Below are 23,880 nucleotides of genomic sequence, written 5' to 3' on the forward strand. Positions count from 1 at the left end.
GTCGCAAAAAAATATTGTTTTTAATTTGAAACTATCTTCTTTAAAATCGGCGTAAAAATCGAGCCTTTAGTTGTTAATATTTGAACAAAGAATATTGATCGAAATACTCCTACGTGTACACAGACATGATTACATATATTAGGACATAGTTTAACAGTAAACAGTTGTATGACTGATTCACAAAGGTAATTTCTTTTCTTTCTTTTTTCTCTTCCAGTAATAGTAGATGTGTATAAAAATGCAATTGTAATTGTTGCTTATCTTGAAACATACTTTTCGATGAAAATTTGTGCTTTTTGGTAATTTGCATTTGTTTTAATTTCGGTATTCCTGAGTTACTTTCTGTTTCGCACAATTTTGTTTTTGAAATTTATTATTATTTAGCTTTTGTTATTTACAGAGGACTATCTTTATGCCTGAATTATTTTATTTTTCGGTTTGTGCAAAACTTATATAATTATTACCCCTCACTTTTTGTGTAATGTTAATTTTCCATAGACCACTGGGAGTTATTTATAGTGTTAATGTACCATGTGGCTGAGTTTAAATTTTGATCGCATGATCTATTTCTAAAGAAAATAGAATAAAATCATCATAAAACATTTCATCACAGTAATTGTTCAGAGTAATAGAATAAATAATTCATTGGTTTGTAAGTAACAGTAAAAATATCATACCTTGTAAAAATACTGTATTTTTACAAAATGGATGATATTTTTACTGTTAATCACAAACCCATTTGTTGTCTATTAATAACCTAAACCACTGTCATAATTGGGTCGTGCTGAAATTTGATATTTAGCCTATTCCAAGGGCAGGTAAATTACATTCGAGGTTAATTATGCGTTACATTTCCTCTTTACATGTAGCTGACTTCCTATCGAGTGATTGTGAAACGTTTAACTTTCAAGAATTGGTATCATTAGTATGTATGTTTTAACTTCTTAAAAGGTATGTCAATTAAAAAAGGAAAAGACATACTTTTAAAGACATTTTAGTCCTCCAAATTAAATTGAATGAATGATGGGAAAACTTAGGTTCAATTTAATGCCATAAAATGCCCGGAAGCCCGGAATGAAATACAATAGAAAGTATCTTTCATTAGTAAAATTATGTTTTTAAAGTATTAACGTACATGTATATAAAGCTATATCTCTGCAACATACAGTTTTTAAAAACAAAAATGTTTTAATTGTCAAAGAAAATAAGTCAATAAAATAGAATATCTATATAAAAGAACTTATTATTGTATCGTTATTTCCTTATGGGCGCATGGCGCATGCTCAAAGGAATTGCTTTACTATTTAAAGTCCTAAATTAAAACTGCAGTTTCCCTTTTGTTCTGGAACGTTTTAAAATGTTAAACTTTATTAACAATATTCATATGTGTTAAAAAGCAACTCTTTTTATGTAACAGCTCTTTCGAGAATCGACCATTTAATTATAGCAGACATAATTGTTAAAAGCAAGATCACTCAAAAAACGAGGTTGATGATATCCCTGGAAATCCAACTTAATTGCAAACACTTTTAAAGTAGTACCATAGTAACGAATGGAATGCATGTAGAATTTAAGTCTTTTACAACCGATTTTGAAAACACAAAATGCCAATTATGTGACTGTCAAATAAAATATCCATTGATAACAATGTTACTTAGGCTTAAATTCTTAAACAAGACCAATGATATTCACTTTACTAAGGCTGCAATTCGTAAGCAAGCATCAAATATAACTAAACTGTCCTTACATTTTAAGTTTTAAGTGTACTGTACAGTAGGCAAACTTGGGGGTTATTATGCTCCCCGAAAACATTTCGGGGGAGCATATACTCGCCGCCTTGTCCGTCCGTCCGTCCGTTCGTCTTTCGGTCCGTCCGTCCGTCCGTCCGTCTGTCCCCTTTTCTTGTCCGGGACATAACTTTGAAACAACAAGAGGTATCAGCATGAAACTTTGTAGGTAGATAGATCTCATTGAGTAGGTGTGCAGTGCACAAGAACCGTAACTCTGCCTTGTCTAATTTTTGAATTTTCCCCCTTTGTTTATTTTACACTTTGAACTTTGTCCGGGACATAACTCTAAAAGTATAAGAGGTATCAACATGAAACTTTGTAGGTAGATAAATCTCATTGAGTAGGTGTGCAGTACACAAGAACCGTAACTCTGCCTTGCCTAATTTTTGAATTATCCCCCTTTGTTTATTTTACACTTTGAACTTTGTCCGGGACATAACTCTAAAAGTATAAGAGGTATCAACATGAAACTTTGTAGGTAGATAGATCTCATTGAGTAGGTGTGCAGTGCACAAGAACCGTAACTCTGCCTTGTCTAATTTTTGAATTATCCCCCTTTGTTTATTTTACACTTTGAACTTTGTCCGGGACATAACTCTCAAAGTATAAGAGATATCAACATGAAACTTTGTAGGTAGATAGATCTCATTGAGTAGGTGTGCAGTGAACAAGAAACTTAACTCTGCCTTGCCTAATTTTTGAATTATCTCCCTTTGTTTATTTTTACACTTTGAACTTTGTCCGGGACATAACTCTTAATGTATAAGAGATATCAACATGAAACTTTGTAGGTAGATAGATCTCATTGAGTAAGTTTGCAGTGCACAAGAACTGTAACACTGTCTTGCCTACTTTTGGAGTTATTGCCCTTTGTTTTCATTTTGACACTTTGAACTTTGTCCGGGACATTACTCTAAAATTATAAGAGATATCAACATGAAACTTTGTAGATAGATAGGTCTCATTGGGTGGAAGTGCAGTGCTTAAGAATCATTACTCTGCTTTGCCTTATTTTGAAGAAATTGCCCTTTGTTTATTTTTACTTTTTGACTTTTGTCCTGGACATTACTTTAAAACTATTAAAGATATCAACATGAAACTTTGTAGGTAGCTAGATATAATTGGATAGAACTGCAATGATTAAAGAACCTAGACAAAGCCTGGTCTAATTTTGGAGTTATTGCCCTTTGTTCATTTTTACACTTTGACTTTAACCCGGAACATAACTCTGATATCATTAGGAAACTTTATAGATAGATAGATCTCATTGAATAGAAGTGCAGTGCAAAAAAAACATAACTCCGCTTTGCCTGATTTTGGAGTTTTTGCCCTTTGTTCATTTTTTTTTTACTTTCCTGTGTCCAGAACCTTCTCGGGGAGCATCACCCGGTTCAACCGGTTCTTGTTTTCATTTATTTTTTAAGCAAATGATGATATCTACCAGTCATTAACATACAATAAGCTGTGTTTTATTTAGAAAACAAAACACAAACCCATATATACGGTTATGATGAGTGAAATCTGATCCTTCTGTATCCAGAATATTCTTCGCATGGTTAACCTAATTGTTTTCAGAATAACGATGATATCCTACATATGTCATTCCAGTATGTCTGTAATGTTTCACTGATTAAAATTGTTAAATAATCCTAAACTCGTCTGAATATTCAAGTTTGATACATAATTATTCACATTGCAATAACTTCCGGTGAAAACGGATGTTTACTTTTGGACTATTCAACAAAATATATTTTATACGCGAAAAGCACTCCATGGTGCAAGCAACTAAATTATATGGGTGGTCATAGTAAATCTAGTGATGCCCTGTAGTAGTAAACTTCGAAAATAACAATGAATCGATAAAAAATGGCGGCCTTTTTATTTTATTTTTATTTAAAGAATAGACCACGTGACCAGATTTTATACTGTTTACACGTACTGTTTCCCATGTAACAGTATAATTTTTTTGGTAACGTGGTACACTTGCATTAGCAGTAAGAATAACTCTCAGAGGCCTATGGGAAATTAGCATTACGAAAAAAGTGAGGGGTAATAAATCGATTTAAACTTTAGCTTGAAACATAATTAGGGCCTACTCATTGACAAAATATGATGAACGACCCCGGCAGTAACGGATACCGAGATTTTTCCGAACCTCTGTTGTGACACGTGACCGTGTTGAATGAATTATCTTCTCCTATTTACACTGGCTACTGCGTTAGTAACGAGGTAGATTATGCTAAGATGAAACGCGATATATTGATGCTTTTGTCAATATTCTTGAATTAAGATGTCAGTAATAATGGAATTTTTAATTAAACGTTTACTTGAAATTGTATTTCTTTTTTTTATTTTACCAACTGGATGCGTGTCGCTTTAAACAAGCTTTATTGTTTCTAAGCATTTGCCTGATTTTATTGTAGTTTTACATCAAACTTTACACTGTTTTATGACCCCTTACTTGCATCCAGACCTAATAAATATATAATACATATAGTTTTTGATGTATCATATATAAAATACACTTGGAGACACAATTACATCAACAAGATATTTCGGACTATCTCCCGTAACGTTTTCAATATGGTTTTGCCACCTTTTCTGTCAGCGGTCCGAATAAACCTGATTAGCGTATCCTTAGGTTTCACCGTCTGTTACTGTATACGATGATAATTACAGGAAAATCTCTAATTCTGTAATAAATAAAAGAAACAATTTTGTTTTGAATCGACAGTCTTCTATATTAAATGATAAAATTTATAATAATTTATAGAGTATGTATGAGGATGGCATCTATATATATATTAAAAGGTGTGAACTTATTTATACTGTAAAGTATATGTATTTTTAGGACTCTTAAGAACTCCTATATTATAAATATAACATGGAGGCCGGGCAAAATTTTACGTTGAATGAAATAAGGCCTCAACCAGTAGTTATTAAAAAATTTATTTTGCCAGTAGGAAGAATTTTTAGAAGAAGTTGTTTTATTAAATTAAAACAAGCCTTTATTTTTCTGAAAACTAAAGTAACAAATATATTATATTTACATTTTTGGGAAATAACGTATACACGAACCGTTTCAAAAAGGATAGATTAAGATATCGATAATCATTAGTTGCTATTAAAGTAGACACTGATACCGGTACGTGCAGGAAAAATCCTTTTCAAGTTAAAACTACCTGCTTTTGAATTTATATAATAATCAAGCCTTTAGTTTCAATATTTAATATTTGAACAAGAATATTGATCGAAATTAGAATAAACAGACATGTTCATCTACATTAGGACACAGTTCAACAGTAAACTGTTGTATGACTGATTCGAAAAGGTAAATTCTTGTCTTACATTTTTCTATTTCTGTAATAGTAGATGTGTATGAATTGCATATTTATCTGAAACTAATTGTTGCTTATCTTAAAACATAATTTTCGATACTCATCGTGTGTTTTGTAATTTTCATTTGTTTTAATTTCGGTATTCCTGGACTACTTTAAAAACTTCATTTTAAAAAATTTCATGGTTCAAATTAAGACATAATATAAAATGTGTGCACTTTAAATCATTTTATTTTTAAATGAAAATTCAACGCAATAACAAAAAAATGTTATTTACGGAACATTATTTTTTATGCCTGAATGATTTTATTTTTTGATTTTAGCAAAACTAATATAATTATTACCCCTCATTTTTGTGTAATTTTAATTTTCCTTAGGCCACTGGAAGTTATTTATACTGTTAATCCAAGTATGCCATGTGAGTAAGTATAAAATCTGGTCACATGGTCTATTTTCTAAAGAAAATAAAATAAAATTATAATGAAAGAATCATCATTGTTATTGATCAGGGTAATAAAGTGTATAACACATTGTTATGTAAGTAACAGTAATATTATCATCCTTCGTAAAAAAACTTTATTTTTACAGTATATTCCAATGGAAATATGATACTTTTACTGTTACCCACAAACCCATGCGTTATTTATATAATATCATATAGCACTGTCATAAATTATGTTGTGCTGACATTTGATATTTTGAATATTTTATGGGCAGATAATTTATAATCGAGGTAAGCTATGCGTTACATTATTTTAATGCCATGAAATGTCTGGATTGAAATACAATGGACACATTTATCACTATTAAACTATAAAGGACATGTATATAAAGCTATATTTCTGCAAGAAAGAGTTTTCCAAAACAAATTTTTTAGTTTTCAAATAGAATAAATCCAAAGAATAGAATATCTATATGAAATTAATTATAATTGTATTGTAATTTTATGGGCGCATGGTGCATGCTCAAAGGCATTGCTTAACTATTTAAGTCCTAAATTTAAACTGCAGGTTTCATTTTGTTCTAAAACGTTTTATTCTATAAAACTTTATTAACATTATTCATATGAATGTGTTAAATAAAGAAATCTTTTACGTTACAGCTCATTCAAGAATTAACCATTAGGTTATTGAAATAACATTATTTTTACTTTTTTTATTGTTCATAAAAATAGTTTTAATCAAACATAGCTTTATACTCTTTAAGCTGTATGAGTTATTCAATTTGAAAAAAAAAGTAAAAGGAAGTTCAAGAGTTGAATATATTTAGTTTTGAATTTTGAAAAGGGATAAACAGAGAAAGTACATGTTTAGTCACCTGCTTATCTATCAGGTACATGTTGTTGTTTTTTTGTTTTTTTTTCGTTTTTTTTTTTCTTCTTGTTTTTATTGTTTTTTTTTCTTTTTATAGGTCAGACAAAATGTCAAAGAGGACAGCTCGCTCCGGTAAGTCGTCATGTGAGGGAAAATCGGTTTCATCTGGAGTTGGCAGGTACAAAAAAATTAACGGATTCATTAGGTTGGGACTCAAGAGTAAAGGGTTGAAGGACCATCCCTCCAAAACGTTTTGCGTTTATTTCACATCTATACATCGAGATTGAATGTGTTCGGTTAGCTTAATCATCATAGGATCGTTGACCAACCGTCAATTTTAAACGTTACGTTTTAATTCTCCCGTGAAGACTTGTTGTTTTGAAAATTTAATTATGCCAAATGCCGTTACTTTAATTTTGTTTTTATTCAAATTTATATCATTCTTTCACACCTGGTTTATAAAACTTTCTTAATCAAAGTTTCATTTTTACTTTTTTTTTGGTTTTCAAGATCATCTTTAGCAACAAAATTAATAATGTTTAAGATCCGTTCTTGCAGTTAGGCAATATATTTATATATCTATGTGTTGTCAAAACTGTCAATTAAGTTTTGATTGCAACATTTGTATAAAAGTATGTTCTTTTTTCTTTCTTGATACAAACTGTCAGTTTATATTAATTTCAATAGGACAGAATAACTACGAATCGTGTCTCTTCTCTTCCGCAGTTGTTCATGTGGTCACCTATCCTTATGATTCTTACTGATTTGTTGTCTATGAAATGTCATGCGTTTGCTTAGATCGTTGGCTTCATAAATATATTTTTCGTTGCATCCATTGCAAATACTTGCATAAATTACGAACGAACGAATGATTGATAAAATGTACGTATATGTTTAAACAAATTTTTGAGTGTCTACCGGAAGAATTTGAATAATCTTACCTAGAATGTACACATTTTATGTCATTTTGTACTTATATGCATGTTCTGTTGCTGTTGTTTCTGTCTATTTTAGAAGGCCGCATCGGAAATAAGATATATAGGTTGCTGTAGTATATTCGTAATGTGTTACCTTCTCTAAAAAAAAAAATTATTATTATTATTAATTATTATATTATCATTATTATCATTATATTTTTATAATTATTATTATAATCATTATTATTATTATTATTATTATTATTATTATTATTATTATTATTATTATTATTATATACATATTTATTTAGAGAGTATGTACGAGGATTTTAACTTAAGTATATCTAGGCATGTATAAACATAATTAATGTTAGGAATTGATTGTATCAATATATCCATTTCTCAGGTTGCCTAAAGAAAACTGGAGGGAAACAAGAACGGCTTCTCAATGTTTGTCACACCTCTGCCTCTCAGAATACCTTTCTGACACCAGCTTTACTTTCAAGGACAATCACAAAATAAAGCTTCCGGCTCATAAATTTCTACTGAGCATGCGAAGTGAAGTGTTTGAAGCCATGTTTTATGGTTCACTTGCAGAAAAAGGAGAAACGGTGTTAATTGAAGACATAAAACCTGAAGTGATGAAAACTATGTTAAGGTAACTATAGCTCAAATTGTTGAACATATAAGTAATTACTTTAAAATTTAGAGAGATATTTAAGATATTGATATCTACTAGTTATACAGACATAAAAAAAACATCAAAGTGTAAGTAAATTCTACATTCAGTGTAACTCAACACGTTTTTATCAGTTGTTTTCTTGACTGATTTTACTAGACAAGATTAAGATGTGAATCACGCGTATTGTACAGGAGTTTGAATAAGGTTCAAAAAAGTCTTAAATAAAGCTATGATTCCACAAATGGTTATTTATGTATTTTGGAAATTAAAAGTCACCAAAAGATTTAATTTCACCACAAGGTCATAAATTATAGGCCGTATTATTATGTCCTTGCTTGCTCGACGAAACCCCATCTAAGTAAAGAATTTGCACTTTTAGTCTGATGTAATTTTAAACTGCTGCAACATACAAATCTTGTTTATCAGGTTAAGCTGAGTATCTAGTATGTTCTACCTAAAAACTGAAAGGACACACTTATGACATGGAAGCTTTTATCATTTTATAAATTCCAGGTTTGTTTATACAGACAATCCAGAGATCAATGAAGAAAATGCTTTGCCCTGCTTGTATGCAGCGAAAAAATACAACTTGCCTGGCCTCATAAACCAATGTTCGAACTACCTTGAAAAAAAATATATTGACATTGATAACGTTTGTTTTGTTCATGAGCAGGCCGTTATTTATGAACTGAAACCGCTACAAAAGAAATGTTTTATGCATACATACATACATCTCGGATAATGCGCCAAGTGTGTTTTCTTCGCCGGGGTTTTCAGACCTATCGAACGCAATATTACAAAACATTCTCAAGGATGATGCATTAGCTGGTGATGAAATTGAGATATTTCAAGCAGCAATGAGATGGGCGAAGGACAAAAGTAAACATAAAAACAAGTCGAAAGATGGACAAACTCTGCGCAATCAACTTGGAGAAGCATTGTTTCAGATAAGGTTTCCGATAATACCAATAGAGGAATTTGCACAAATTGTAACTTCGTCTGGAATCCTATCAAAGGAAGAGTTACTCATGATTTATCAGTACAATGCAACAAAAGTTTCAACATCTTTGGGAAAATTCTGTGCACGCGAACGTTCAGGAGCGCCGATCACAATTGCCCTTGGACAGTATAGTCAGAAAAGGGGTAAGATGAGTGGTTGTTATATGAATATACAAGAATGTAACAAGTCTGTATCAGCGAACCAGGCAGGCTCTGCACAATATAGTCCAAAGAAAAAGTCTGCAAGAATAAAGTCTGTCACTGGAACTTTTGTCGGATATGTAAAGGGAATCTATATTGGGGGGACAAAAAGCACTGATTACGAAATTGTGGGAGAAAAAATTACTTTCAAAACTCCTATCAACATAACCGGTTCAATTAACATACAGTTTCTTCTTGAGAACGAAAACGCTTACAGGCAATCAAATTATGTTTCAAATTATTTATACAAACAGGAAAATATTAAAGGACAATTGATCACAATCAACAACATTCCAGATGGCTTAGAAAATATCACATTTGTTTGCAAATAAAGTGTGTTAGTGTTTCTGAATTGGAAACTAGAATTGTTCATTGTACGAAAGGCATAACTCAAAAATTATGATAAGAATACATATCTGATAAGAAGATTTCAAGCACTAATACATTTGAAGCTATTGACAATGGCAAATCAGTAATAATGTTTATAGAATGCTTTAAGTCTAAGAATATCATTCATGAACATGTTTCTTTCAACAACTTCATACTTTAAATTTGTTAGGCATCTTGTTTGTTTCCTTTTTGTGCATTTAACGCCGACTTTACACCTGTTTGATCTCTTCTCGGAAGTCGATCCTTTTTTTCTAGAAGTTCGTCTAGCTTTAATTAAAATATATTTTTACAATGATAAATCTCAGAACTGAATGAATGAAAATTAAGTGTTGCCGAAACCATGACCGTATATGTTTCCTACCATTTTCATTTTACCTTTGTCTACCATAATCTTTGTTTTTTGCCAATGTTTTTTATTTATTTATGTATATATTTATATTTTGTTTTATTTATTTATTTATTTATCACACTAGCTATCTTTTCGAAACTCGTATTAGATATAAATCTGTGCGGCCCGTTAAAGTGCAAAGGTATAGCACGTGATCTTTAGCTTGGCGAACAAGGAAGTATTTATCGACTGCAGTAGTAAATGCATGCTTAAGTAAACATACACACTTTAAAAAGAATATGTTAAACAATATTTGTACAATAATCCTTTCAGTGTAGACATAAACTGCTATACGAGACCATTTAAGTTTGGGCCGCGTAAGATAAAGGAAACATTTAGTACCTTAAACTCGCTTTTAAATCAACATTATCGTCAACATTCCTTCTTAATTGATGATCACGAGCTAAAGCAGACTTCAACCTACACCTTAAATCAAGTATAATGAATTTGTCTCGTTAATATGATTTATATTTTAAGAAAAACAAATATTTTTAAGAAGAACAAATATTTCTCTTTTAATACAATTTTTATCTTAAGTGTTATGGAGCGAAACGCTACTTAGTGTGATATTATGTTATGAAAAAAATATATAATAGCATATTATTGTTAAAAAACGACTTCATCGACTAAAGTTAAGATTGAGAGAGACTTTCAAACATTTATAGATATGGTTTTGAATAACGTATAATAAAATATTTTAAATTTTACAGATACAATACATAATTATGAAGAATGCATCAAAGTACATACTGTAGTAAAATATGCAGATGCAATATATTGTTGTATATGTCAACCGTGTAAAACAGAACATATTGAAATAAAAATGAGTTTGGCTTACATCGGATGTTTAAAACTTAAAGCAACACCAGGCTTAAAAGCAGTATGTCATCTGCTGGCACACTCCAGTAAATCAAAAGAAACAAGTTCAGTGCATTCATACTATTGTGTCCAAAGACTTGCGAAAAGATGCGAACAGTATTGATCTTTCTTTCTTCAATATAATACAAAGTAAAAATATACCATGAATTATATTCAAATGTATTTTTGTGTATACATAAAATATTCTCTCATATCAAATGCCTGTATTTTCCATTATAAACGTTTATTAGTATCTAATCTATGCATGTAACGTCATTACAGGGTTAAGATTTCATATTTGTTCTCATCTTATAAATCTTATTTCACAATTTCTGTTGGAAAGCAGCCAAGATTTTTTCTAGGTTTTATGTGAACACAAAAACATTTTCTATATTATCTAACCTAGTCAATAGCTATATTTAGCACACAAACAGTGACAAACATTAGTTTTCCGAAAATGGGGAAGGTCATTTATGACATGAAGTACTGCATGTCAATATAGTCAATAGCTATATTTAGCACACATACAGTGACAAACAATAGTTTTCCGAAAATGGGGAAGGTCATTTATGACATGCACTACTTCATGTCATTGAAACTATCTATTTAAGAGATAAAGTGTAATTTTCGGAAAAAAAGATCTGACTTTTGAAATATCAAAATTTAGAATATTTAGAGGAGAGTTTTATTTAGGTGAGTTTTATTTTTTGTATCACAAAAGAGTTTATAGATGTTTCAAAATTTTCATTTAACAATTTTTTTTATATCTATATTTATTGTTTTATCTCTTGATAATATCTTTAATATGAAAACAAATACCAGCATATCTTAGTTCAATCGAAAAGTAACTGGAAAAACTAATTCAGTGTTTCTCAAATGTAAAAGCATTAATTAAGATTGTATCCTTTTATGGAGTTGCATTTCATAGCAATGACACTGTTACGTCATACAGTCAAACCCTGTTATGTACAACAACAGCTAATACGAATAAACGTTCTTTTTGATATTCATCGACGACCTGCTTACTTCCGGTTGTCATCATTTTTCATGAACTGTGATAAAGAAGTATGTTCTGTTATTATAAAAAGAGAACAGTCAAATATTACTACAATCACGATTTCAGGGAGTTTTCAATGTAACTATGTTTTGTTTTGATTTTGAAAGTTGCGAATAATGAGCTCCTTTGATAAAACCGTTAAACTATTAAGTAGATATTTTTCGTTTTTCGTGAAATATGGATTATATTTTCACGAAAACTAAAAAAATGTCACATTTTTTCAAGAGCCGGGACTGCGAATGAAAATATGTAGCATTTCATCATAGTGAGTGTAAATATATACCATATTTCACAAAAAAAGACAAAAAAGTGATAACCGTTTATTTAATTTCATTTTCAAAGAAAAATGGTAACGAATCCACTTGCTTGCTACGCCACTGCAATTTTACAGCGCACAATAATATATTGATTATTAATAGATGCATGACGCGGTTCAATACACATACAATGTTTGTGTGTTTATTCTATTACAATTTATATTTTTCAAACGAAAAGCAGAAATGGTGAAATAAAAGTGAACTTTAATCGGTTTGGTCATTGAAATAGCAGTCTTGTTTTGACTGTTTGGCGATACATTGTGACGTCACGCAAATAAAAAAACGTCTGTACAGCGGTTATTGCTGAATTAAAGATATTGGTGTTAAGATTCATTTACTAAGACCATTGTCTATCATTCTAGATAGTTTTCAAAACTCAAAACACAAAAGTTGTTTTTTTTATTTATCAATTTTTACAAACAAAATGGAGAAAGAAATCTCTTAAATTAAATACTAGTTTGACTCCGCCCACTTTCATATTTATATTTCATTTTCATACTTAAAAATGGCATATATTAATTGATATAGCACCATTTGTCATGGGTAAAATTAAATTAAACGCCCCAAGCACCGGCTTGAGCGTTACTCAATTCTCAACACTTAAATGTGCTGGATCAATGACATACGTCTTTGTAGAATCCCATACTCAACTTTACAATGACTTATGTGATTTATTCCTCAATTCTGAAAAACAAAACGTTCTTTATAAAATTTATTATTTTATACAGCTATATGAATAATTGCTTTGAAATGAAAAAAAGAAGAAAATAATTCATTCAAGTTCATATTGGTTTTAATATAAAAAAATATATATAAACGCAAATAAACCTTTTTTATGAAATTTGAACAACATTCTCAACTGTGAAATATTGAATCTTGAATAGTGTCAAAATAATCAAATATCAAGGACATTTATGATCCGACTAAAGTTTACCAAATATTGTCGAAGTTTATTCATTAAAACAAACAGGGATAAATATCTGTAAAAAATACGATAAAAAACAAATTTAAAAGGAAGTAGTGGAGCAATCTGCGCGATTGGTAAGTAATAGAAAGAGCACCGAAACACGAGGCTATCTGATTTGTACGAGGGGGCGTAGCCCCCGAGTATTAATCAGATTGCCGAGTGTTTTGGTGTTCTTTCTCTTTTGTATCATAGTCAAACACAAAAGCACGTTCCCTGTTCCACAATATGAAACCCCGGCAAAAATGAACCAATGAACGAACATCTGAATATGACATTTCTGTCGCTTTCCCTTTCTCTGCCGTCACAATATGTAAACCCCAGCAAAATTGAGCCAATCAATGGGCATGCTCTGGAGTGCGGGTAACTAATACCCGCACTCCAGTTAACGCACTGTGCATGTATATGTATACGATTTAACCCTGACACATTTTCAACAGAAAGGTCTCCAAACTATGATACAATATAAAAAAGGTAACTTCTTTTTGTTTTTATGTAGTTATGCTTTTTAATATACGTAAATATGAGATATACTGGTATTTGGTAAAAATTAAAATGGTTCAGGTCCATTTTGAAAGTTAGAAACAGCTTTCATTTGCCTTGCTTTTCGCCAGATCTATTTTCTGTGTAATGTTTGTTTGTGTAATTGGCATGTTTTGTTTCAGATATAAAATATGAAATAGTTAAATAGAAAAAATTAAGTAATAATATTGATGGTGTAAAGAACACGTGGGTTTATCTTTAATACCTTATATCCACCTGCTTTTCGTTATCGCAAATTTGAATATTATGTTACACTTTTATACATTAAGTCGACCTTGTTATTTTTTCCTTTTTCCTGAATCATTGAACAATGTCGCGTGTATGAATACATTTAATAATATAATAGTAAATTCATTGACGTCGTCTGGAAGAACTGTTGTTTTGAGTTGGACTGTAGGGGCCAGTATGCTACTCATTCATAAGATTACATGGTATCCTAACTCATTTAACATCTAGAAAATTAGACTTATATGTGCTATTAAATTTAGACGAACTAAACAATTTTGTACTGTTGACTTTTTTACCGTAAACATTGTAAGAGACAATGAGACAAATATAATCATTTTGTGCGGATTGTGTAAAGGTATAACACTATTGTGTTATCAACTTTAATAAATCATTAAATAAAAACGGCTATTACAGTAAAATGAGTCAACTCTAACGGGGAACATTCATTGCAATTAAGATTCCGATATGATAGTGTTTAAAAAAACTGCATATAATATGTCCACGCTTTAAAATCAACTCATTACTTTACTCTTAATATAAAATGTACAAAAAAATAATGTATAGCTTCTTGAATAATAGATCCGTGAAAATTGATGAAAAAAGCTATCATTATTCAGTGTACTTAAATGCTTTATAAATATCGTTTAACTTATTAAACGCAAAACGTGCACATTGGTAGATTTGATAAGCTCTTATGATCCGTCTCTGAATATAAGTGAAATTTGATTCATCGTGTATACCGGTTATGACACAAAAACACTCAAAACTATGCACTGTAAAGCAACATTTTTAGGACTAAGATGACAACACTACAATTTAACGTTATGTCATATTTTAATTTGATTTTAGTATTTAATGAGAATTATAAAATGCACTGCTATAGTGTCTGTCTTTAGTATAAGGTTTCAAACATATTAAATTATATTCAGTTAATAAATTCATAATATGCCTCAAACGAAGCCTATCGACATCCTTGAACGTTCTCAATGTATGAATTATATCATCCTAAAGCAAAAACCTTGAGCGGGACATATGATATCTGAAAGACCTTCCCTATGTCCGGATCCATATTTTAAATATTGTCTGTTTTGAAATGTTGTCTATGATTAAAAGTTGAGTACAAATCATGACTAAATATATATTATATTTCAATATAGCCAGAACAATGACCATGCGGGACTGGAAAGATTTTTTAAGCCTAAATTCCAAGCTAGTGTGTTTGGTTTTGGACAGTAAGTTACAAAAATGATGATGCAGCACATTCACCAAAATAACTACACTATTGTTATGCCCCCGCCATGTAATGGCCGGGCATATAGTGTTACCCTGTTCCGTCATTCCGTCATTCTGTCATTCCGTCATCATCAGTTTCCGTTCATTATCTTAGTAACGGTTGCACATATTCAACTCAAATTTGACATATGGATATGTCATGAGAAAATACAGGTCAAGTTCGAATTTGGTCATGGTTCAATGATTTTTGGCAGAGTTATGCCCCTTTTACTTTGAAAATAATATTAAATTTTCAGTTTCCGTTCATTATCTCCCCAACGGTACAACACATTCAACTCAAATTTGACATATGGATATGTCATGAGAAAATACAGGTCAAGTTTGAATTTGGTCATGGTTCGATGATTTTTTGGCAGAGTTATGCTCCTTTTACTTTTGAAAATAATATGAATTTTCAGTTTCTGTTTATTATCTCCCCAACAGTACAACACATTCAACTCAAATTTGACATATGGATATGTTTTTGGAATGCCCAGGCCAAGTTCGAATTTGGTCATGGTTCAATGATTTTTGGCAGAGTAATGCCCCTTTCACTTTGAAAATAATATGAAATTTACAGTTTCTGTTCATTATCTACCCAACAGTGTTACATATTCAACTCAAATTTGACATATGGATATGTCAAAGGAATGGGCAGGTCAAGTTGGAATTTGGTCATGGTTCGATGATTTTTTGGCAGAGTTATGTCCCTTTCACTTTGAAAATAATTTAGATACATCTTAGGAATAAGCAGTTAAAGTTTGAATTTGGTCGTGGTTCAATGATTTTGGACAAACTTATCTTTCTTGAATATTGGAAAAATTTTGAACTTTCAGTTTCAGCACTCATACTTTTGTGGAAATGTATGTAGCCATTATTTTGGCTACAAATATGAAATATGCTATTTTCAAAAGGTTAAGACTGAATAATTTCAGTGCCTTGAACATTGTATGAAAATGGTTTGTGTTAACATTGAAAAGTTTTAAGGGCTTTGAACTTAAAATGAAAACAATAATTTGTGCAAACAAATTTGGAACTAAATATTATAACATCTGAAATTTTGGCTGCATGCGGGGGCATCCGTGGCATGATGACACATTTCTAGTGTTAATAAAATGATTTAAACACATTCGTCATCAGAATAAGAAAATTTTGTTTATTATATTTTTGAATAATAAAGCTTGTAACATTTTTTTTCAAAAACTGTATAGGTACGTATAGATTACTTTGTTCTATATGTATAAAAATAATCAACCACTGTGTGAAAAGGAAAATTTGTTTTTGAGAAACAAGTTAAGAATACATAGTAAATGTGTTGATTGAATAGTTGTTTATGACATTTAAAAAAATCTAATGTATGATCAGCGTAAATCGCTTTCTGCTGTTTCTTTAGAATTTTACTTCATACAACGATGCATTGTCGATTACATTATGCCGATTATAGTTGTTTTTCATTCGTATAGTTCATACGAAGTAATAATATTAGTACCATGCACTGGTATATGAGCCAATCAATTTAAACTAACAGAGAAGAAGTATGTAAACAATCTCGGTTGACTCCTGCAAAAACTTATTTTGTACGTCCGAAAAGATGAAAAACTATACTGAGTGCCGTACATTGCTGTAAATGCGAAAATTTAAATGTTGAAATATTTGAGATCAGCACTCCAGCGATGAATAACTGTCTCGGCAAAGGAGAATGAGAAAAGAAGTGTTGACGGACACGAAGGGATTTGATTAAACTCGATGATCTGGATTTTAAATTGTGTGTCGTGACATAATACAAGGAAAGTAAATGTAATAAAATGATGATATATCATGTTGTATATAAATCAAAGGGCTGCAAGCTTTGTGGTATTGTCTGATCTTTGCAATCTTAATCAAACTGTATATCTGTATGTATTTTCCTGTATAAGTTTATTTTGATATACAGAGACATCGCGCTTTAAATAGAATGTAGTATGTTATTTAAAAGACGATATAGAACGGCGATGCTAGAGTTTGTCATCCTTTTGTCTGATCCATTGATATTTATCCACGGACTTTGTTGAAACACTATATGTAAGGTTTTCGCAATTTATGTATAATTTTGAGTGTAAATGAGGCAAAATAGGACCAGTACATGTTTTCTATTTCAAAATACGTTATGTAAACTTTAATGTTGTACAAATGTTGTATCCTGTTAGTAAATAAATTAGACCACCTCAGTGATAGATTACAAATCAGAAGGTCATTCTTAGCCAAATATTCTAATTGTATCACAATTGAAGTATTAAAGTTTATAGATTGTATTTGAAACATTGCCAATTTTATATCTTATACCTTCTAACTCTCAAAAGATTTGTAATTAACTTTTTATGCCTGCCCTAAAACATTGTTTATGTAAATATAGATAACGGCAAGGTTAACGATCTGTTAGCACAATCTGTTTTATCAAGTATTCAATGTTCATATCACGTATGCATTTAGTTTAGAGTTCTTGAAGGACAATTTCTATTTAGTTTTTGGATGATTTAAAAAGGTATTGTTTTCCATTTACTTTAAAACCGTCTACAATGTCACCTTGTGTACTTACATGTTTTACTTCATTCTACTTTTTAAACATCATATTATTTTATCTTTATATATTTTTATCATCTTTTTTCCATTTCATTCTTGTCTAAAGGAGTTTTTACAAATTTCCATACTTAATATTTAGATAAAATTTGTATTTATAACTGCTTATCATTAGATATTCATTGTTTTGCTTGCAAAGAAAAGAAATTGAAAAAAAATTATTTCAATTCGACAGAAAACCCTACTTAAACCTTTTCTTCTTTTCAAATAGGAAGGTATGGATTTTACAAAACCAAAGTACATCATTTTTAAACTTTAAAACCTATGATTCAAGCTGCACATGGTGGACACGGTTTATAAATCACCGATTTATTTTACAAAATAACAAAAACTTCAACCTTATAGCGATTAATCCTAAATTAACTTTATTGTTATTTAGAGTCAATGGTTTAAGATCCCCTACTGAATTACTCAAGTTACTTTAGTACGGTAAGAAATTTTGCTGCTGAGGTTATTGCTTTGTTGTAAGCACTGTTGTTATTGTCTTTGTTATTGTTGTTGTTTTTGATGTATAACTTAAAACGTAAATGAATCATATGAACTCCGGCATGAGAAAACGACCCTTAAATGTTGTTAACGTTGTCATTGACGTTATAAATAAAAAAGTTAGTTACCCATGAAAGATAAAGATAATAATATACAACAGATAATATTTTAGAAATATTAATAGTTAACAATAAGAAAATTTCAAAACGTTTTCTATTTATTTCAAGAGCTATAGAATACTTCACTAAAAATTCAATATGTCAATTAATAGGTCTTTAATATCATATCAAGTTAACCTGTGTTGTTGATTATACTTAATATTACTTTTTTGTTAATACATAAAACATTCTCGCATCATATACCTTATATTAAAGTACCATTATGCTTATCCAAGTGTAAAAAGTCAGTGGACAGGTAAAATTCCAAATAACTCGATTTTTTTAAATCGGCAATATTTTGTCAATGTCATATTTAACTATGTCAAGTTGATCAATAATCCACATAACTAAAAATATCGATCAGAAACTTTATATTTTAAAATATTTTACTGGCACAGTCTTTTAATAATATGGGCTTTTTTTTAATGTTTCATAAACGTTTTTTTTTATAATTAGCTATTGGTCAATGACCATTATAATCGTCAATGTTTTAAATTATTATTTCTAATATAACTCAACTTGACATGGAAATAATTAGCATAATGTAACTTTAATTGTACATGATGGTATCTATGAAGTGATTATACGGTTTAGATTTCATATAATTGTGTTTTCATCTTCTAGATTTTAATATTGCTCAATTTTCCTATTTAAGTGTGTATGTTTTTGCTGCAAAACTGGAATGTGGCCCAGAGTTCTAGTGACCTTAAAAACATGTTCAGTATATCACCACGACAAATTAATGTGTTTAGAACGCACACCCTTGTTTCATCTTGATATAAGGTTTAAAATAAAATGCTTGCAAACTTTATCCTCAAATTATTGAAAAAACAATACATTCCCCAAATGTGTAGGTATTTAATACGCTTTGTGTATGTCACTAAGATACAATGCCCAGCAAAGAAAAATGTTACATCAGACAGTTATATTTTCTAACAACAATATATTAAACAAATTATTGTCTTTTAAGATATTCCAGAACATACTTCCCTCCGGTTTCCATCATCATTTTGAATGAACAGCGACAAACGAAAAACATCCTTTTAAAAGCATTTTCAAATATGTAAATATTAAAGGGAGGCCGAAAATAATAGGGACTATGGTCAAACCTCTTAAAGTAATGTAAATGTCAGATAAAATTATTGCACTATTTAAGATTGAAGCTATGCAAATACAAACGCCAAGCTTACTCGGGTTAAAGATATTTGTCATTATTCTTTTATTTACACGCTTAGATCTTCTCGTTGCTCTATACTATTAATATATGATAATTCTCGTTAAGATGATTTGTTTGGAGTGTATGATGTTTCCGTATAATAAAACAAACGTTATGACTACAAGATGCTAACTATGATATGATTTAATATGATTGCAGGTCAAGAAAATGGCACATGTAGCGTTAATACATCAGGCTAAGATGAGAAACGCTTTATCAGCATCATCCGAAAGCTATGGAATAAAACGGTACATAACAACTTTGTACTCATCTGTACAATTTGTAATAAATGAGATAAGATGTTGCAAATTCGGTTTCTATGAGTATTTTTCGTAATCAAATGCTGAAAGATCTATTCTCCTTCTAACCGGTTGCTATTTAATTTGAGATGGCATTGATCAATTGATACCCATATATTTATGTTTATAAAGCGAAATTTAAGTATGACTTCATTTACAGACAAATGATCTGTATGTAATGTTTAAAAAATGTATTTCACGAGTGCTTTAAAACAGGGCTTCGAAATCGTATAAAATGAGTAAAGTAGTGATTAATCATGAAATCGAGTAACGACATACAATAACACAATCTCTATACAATGAAAAATATTATTAATATTATGATCGCAAATTATGATACGCGTATAAAATTCTTCAGTAAACTGTTTAAGAACTATTTACACATATATTGTTGTTTCGATTTTGAAAGTGATGAATAAGGTAATACTTCCAAAATCCCTTTAGTATAAGCCATGACTTATGTCATTTTTCCTCAAATATTAATAAACATATTGTTCACCTTTATTTGTTCACAGGTCACCGAGTAACAGGAGGGAAGCAAGCTCGGCTGCACAATGCTTGTCACACCTTTGCCTCTCAGAACATCTTTCTGACATTTACTTTACCTTCAGCGACGATGAAAGTGTGAAACTACCAGCTCATAAATTTGTATTGAGCATGCGAAGCGCAGTGTTTGAAACCATGTTTTATGGATCACTTTCAGAGGAAGGAGAATACGTTGCACTCAAAGATGTAAACCCAGAAGTGATGAGAACAGTTTTAAGGTATATATTACACTTACTATTTTACACATCTTCATGGATGAATAGAAATATGATGTCTAGAGTTTTGACTCTGTACTTATGAAAAATTACGATTCAAATGCTTTAGACTTCACATTTTGGTTGGGATACAGCATAACATGAAACTTAAGATCAAATACTCATAGTACAATGTTTTATCATCAGGAAAAAAGGTTATATCTTATGAATTTTCTCACATTTTAATTTCTGCAATTATGTATTTCAGATATGTTTACTCCGACAATCCTGACTTAGACGGTAAAAATGTCTTACCTTGTTTGTATACAGCGAAAAAGTACCAATTCTTAGGTCTTGTTGAACTATGCTCCGATTTTCTTGAAAAGAACATCGACGTGAAAAATGTTTGTCAGATCATAGAGCAGGCAATATTTTATGAAATGGAACCTCTAAAAGAGAGATGCCTTTCATTCATCACGAAAAACGCCACAAAAGTTCTTTCTTCTCCAGGCTTTATTAATTTGTCACACGCAACATTGTTGAATATTCTTAAAAGTGATGAATTAGAGTGCGATGAAATTTATATATTTAAAGCAACAATGAAATGGGCGGAACACAAATGTGAGTCTAAATCTGGACAAAATATTCGGGATCAGCTTGGAGAAGTTTTGTATCAGATAAGGTTTCCGATCATACCGATGGAAAAATTTGCGCGAGTTGTTACCCCATCTGGAATACTAACCAATGAAGAGATAGTGATGCTGTATCAATTTACCGCAACAAAAGGTTCGACACCTTTGGGAAAATTCAGACAAGAAGAACGGAATGGAGCACAAATTACTTTAAACCTCAGGACGTTAAAGTATAGTCAGCAACATATGAGTACAAGCGATTGCTTTTCCTTAAATATTCAATATAACAATTCTTCAAGACAGCTTCAATATCTTGAGCGCAAAATTGATCTGTGTAGTAAATCTGTAAGATTGAAGTCTGTCACTGGAACGTTTGTTCGAAATGTAAAAGGAATCACCATTAGCGGAGTGAAAAGACGTGATTACGAAACTAATGGGGATAAAATTATCTTCATGAATCCGATCGATATGTCTGACAATATCAATGTACAGTTTCATTCCCGGAAAGAACAAAATGGTTATTATTACAGTGGATGCCTAGAAGGAAACAATACCACATATCGTTGTAACATATCGGAAAAAGTGAAAGGACAGGATATTATAATAACCAGTATTCCTGACGGCTTAGAAACCATATCCTTCGTTTGAATGTAAAGACAGGCAGTTCCACGTATCTTTAGGATGTTTTCGAGCAAAGTATAGAAAAACATATTTGAAGGTGAAAAATCATTGTAGAAATGGAAGTAATAGATTTTTGTTCATGAACAAGTTTATTGAAACTTGAGGAAAAACATAACTTTTTATGAACAATATAAGTTTTGCTATGGTTGATTGTAATTGGAAATTTACTTTGTGCCTTGTTGAAATGTTTGTTTGTTAATCGGTCTACAACAGATATATTGAGCTTTTAATGACCTTGACCGTCAAGGTCGAAGTCTTGACTTTTGGTTAAATTGTTATTTTATTTAATTTTGTTATTTTATGTACGGATTTGATTTAAACTTGGACAAAACAAGACTTGCAATCAAACAGGTATATTGAATAATATAGACGTGACCTTGTTTTTTCTGTAACTGGCTATAACTTTTATTGTTTTTTTTATATTAATTGATTAACTTCATATTAAGACACTACATCTTTTAGACCAGGACCTTCATGTATATTAAACTCAAACTGACTTTGACTCATGTATGACCTTGACCTTGAAGGTCAATTTTATTTTTATTTCACTGATTATCGCTATAATTGGCTTTTACTTGGTTTGTTTGTTTGTTTGTTTGTTTGATTGGGCTTTAAGTAACATCGACATAGTATATGTCATATAGCGACGTTCCAGCTTTACTGATGAAGGAAGACTTTAAGTGCTCTTCCGTGCAATGTGTCAGGCATAAACGGGCATCTGAGTGGAACCACTGACATTCCTTAAGCGAGCAGGATAGCTTCCTAACATGAAAGAATCCAAAGTCAATGTCGGGATTCGAACCCACAGCGATGATGGGCAAGTGGTTTAAAGTCAACGACCTAAACCACTCGGCCACGGACGCCCCCCTTTTACTTGGTAATAAGTCAGTAGATTATTTTCATACTTTGACAAACCAACCTTGTGGACAATACATTCTAAAAGGTTCAACTGAAATGTCGTTCACGCCGTTAAGATCAAAGTATTGAATTTTGGTTAAATTGATATAATTATGCTATTTATGTACGGATCTGATGCATATGTGGACAAACAAACACCCTTGACCAAACAGACATGTAGAATAATTCAGATATGATATTGACCTTAAAATGACCTTGACGTCATTTTGATTAAATTTTGATTATATTTTCTTAGATTTGTCATTTATTTATGGAAAGGATTCATATTGGACAAAACAAACAAAATGTGACTAGTTAGACCTACTAAAATTAAAATGAGGAAAAACTTAAATTTTATTTCTATTCTATTCTTTTAGCCTTCATTTATTTTCTTTAAGAACAAGTAAAAAACGTCGAGCTTTGCCCCGCCCGGCCTTAGCCCTTCGAATTCATCTTAACTGTTGGTCGTGACATTTTTGATGCGTCTTACTTTATACTATTTTGCCGGAATATTTTGTACGTGTATTACAATAAAATAGGTCATATATCTTCTATACGTGTATATACCTTTAACATTTGCCATGAAGTATTTAATGCGTGTAACTTTTTTTCATAATGATACTTATGGATGGACAAGTATCATATAAGTCTCAACATTTAACTCCGAGTTTTCCAACTACAATGGGGACAATATGGCCGTAGCTTGCTTACCTTAGATCGAATACTAGAAATGTCATAATCTTTCAATGTGGAAACATATTATTTTATCACATGTTAACGGAAAGAGTCGCCATGATTCATATATCACTAACATATGTTTTTTTTTTCTTGTGTTTAAACGTTTTATACGTTCTTGTAACAATTTTTTCCTTTTTTTTTTTGGTATGTTGATAGAAAT

The 23,880-nt window shown here is 30.7% G+C and overlaps 2 protein-coding genes across 3 annotated transcripts; both read left to right on the forward strand.

Annotated features, from left to right (window-relative positions):
- The first annotated feature begins 154 nt into the window (after positions 1-154).
- On the forward strand, positions 155-8,782 carry LOC132753596 (BTB/POZ domain-containing protein 3-like). The gene is made up of 4 exons (XM_060744080.1): positions 155-185; positions 6,539-6,619; positions 7,765-8,016; positions 8,554-8,782. The coding sequence occupies exons 1-4, from the start codon at positions 169-171 to the stop codon at positions 8,780-8,782; spliced, it is 579 nt and encodes a 192-aa protein (XP_060600063.1). The 5' UTR covers positions 155-168.
- A 2,444-nt stretch (positions 8,783-11,226) lies between these two features.
- LOC132753599 (BTB/POZ domain-containing protein 3-like) lies at positions 11,227-23,334 on the forward strand. Of its 2 annotated transcripts, none has more exons than XM_060744083.1 (4): positions 11,227-11,569; positions 19,893-19,981; positions 20,548-20,796; positions 21,041-23,334. In XM_060744083.1, the coding sequence occupies exons 2-4, from the start codon at positions 19,902-19,904 to the stop codon at positions 22,050-22,052; spliced, it is 1,341 nt and encodes a 446-aa protein (XP_060600066.1). In that variant the 5' UTR covers positions 11,227-11,569; positions 19,893-19,901; the 3' UTR covers positions 22,053-23,334. The 2 variants fall into 2 exon arrangements, with proteins under 2 accessions (XP_060600066.1, XP_060600067.1); XM_060744084.1 differs by lacking the exon at positions 11,227-11,569 and adding an exon at positions 16,571-17,778.
- The last annotated feature ends 546 nt before the right edge of the window (positions 23,335-23,880 follow it).

This window comes from Ruditapes philippinarum, unplaced genomic scaffold, assembly GCF_026571515.1.
Source record: "Ruditapes philippinarum isolate M1 unplaced genomic scaffold, ASM2657151v2 ctg805_1_1_1_1, whole genome shotgun sequence".
NCBI lineage: Eukaryota > Metazoa > Mollusca > Bivalvia > Venerida > Veneridae > Ruditapes > Ruditapes philippinarum.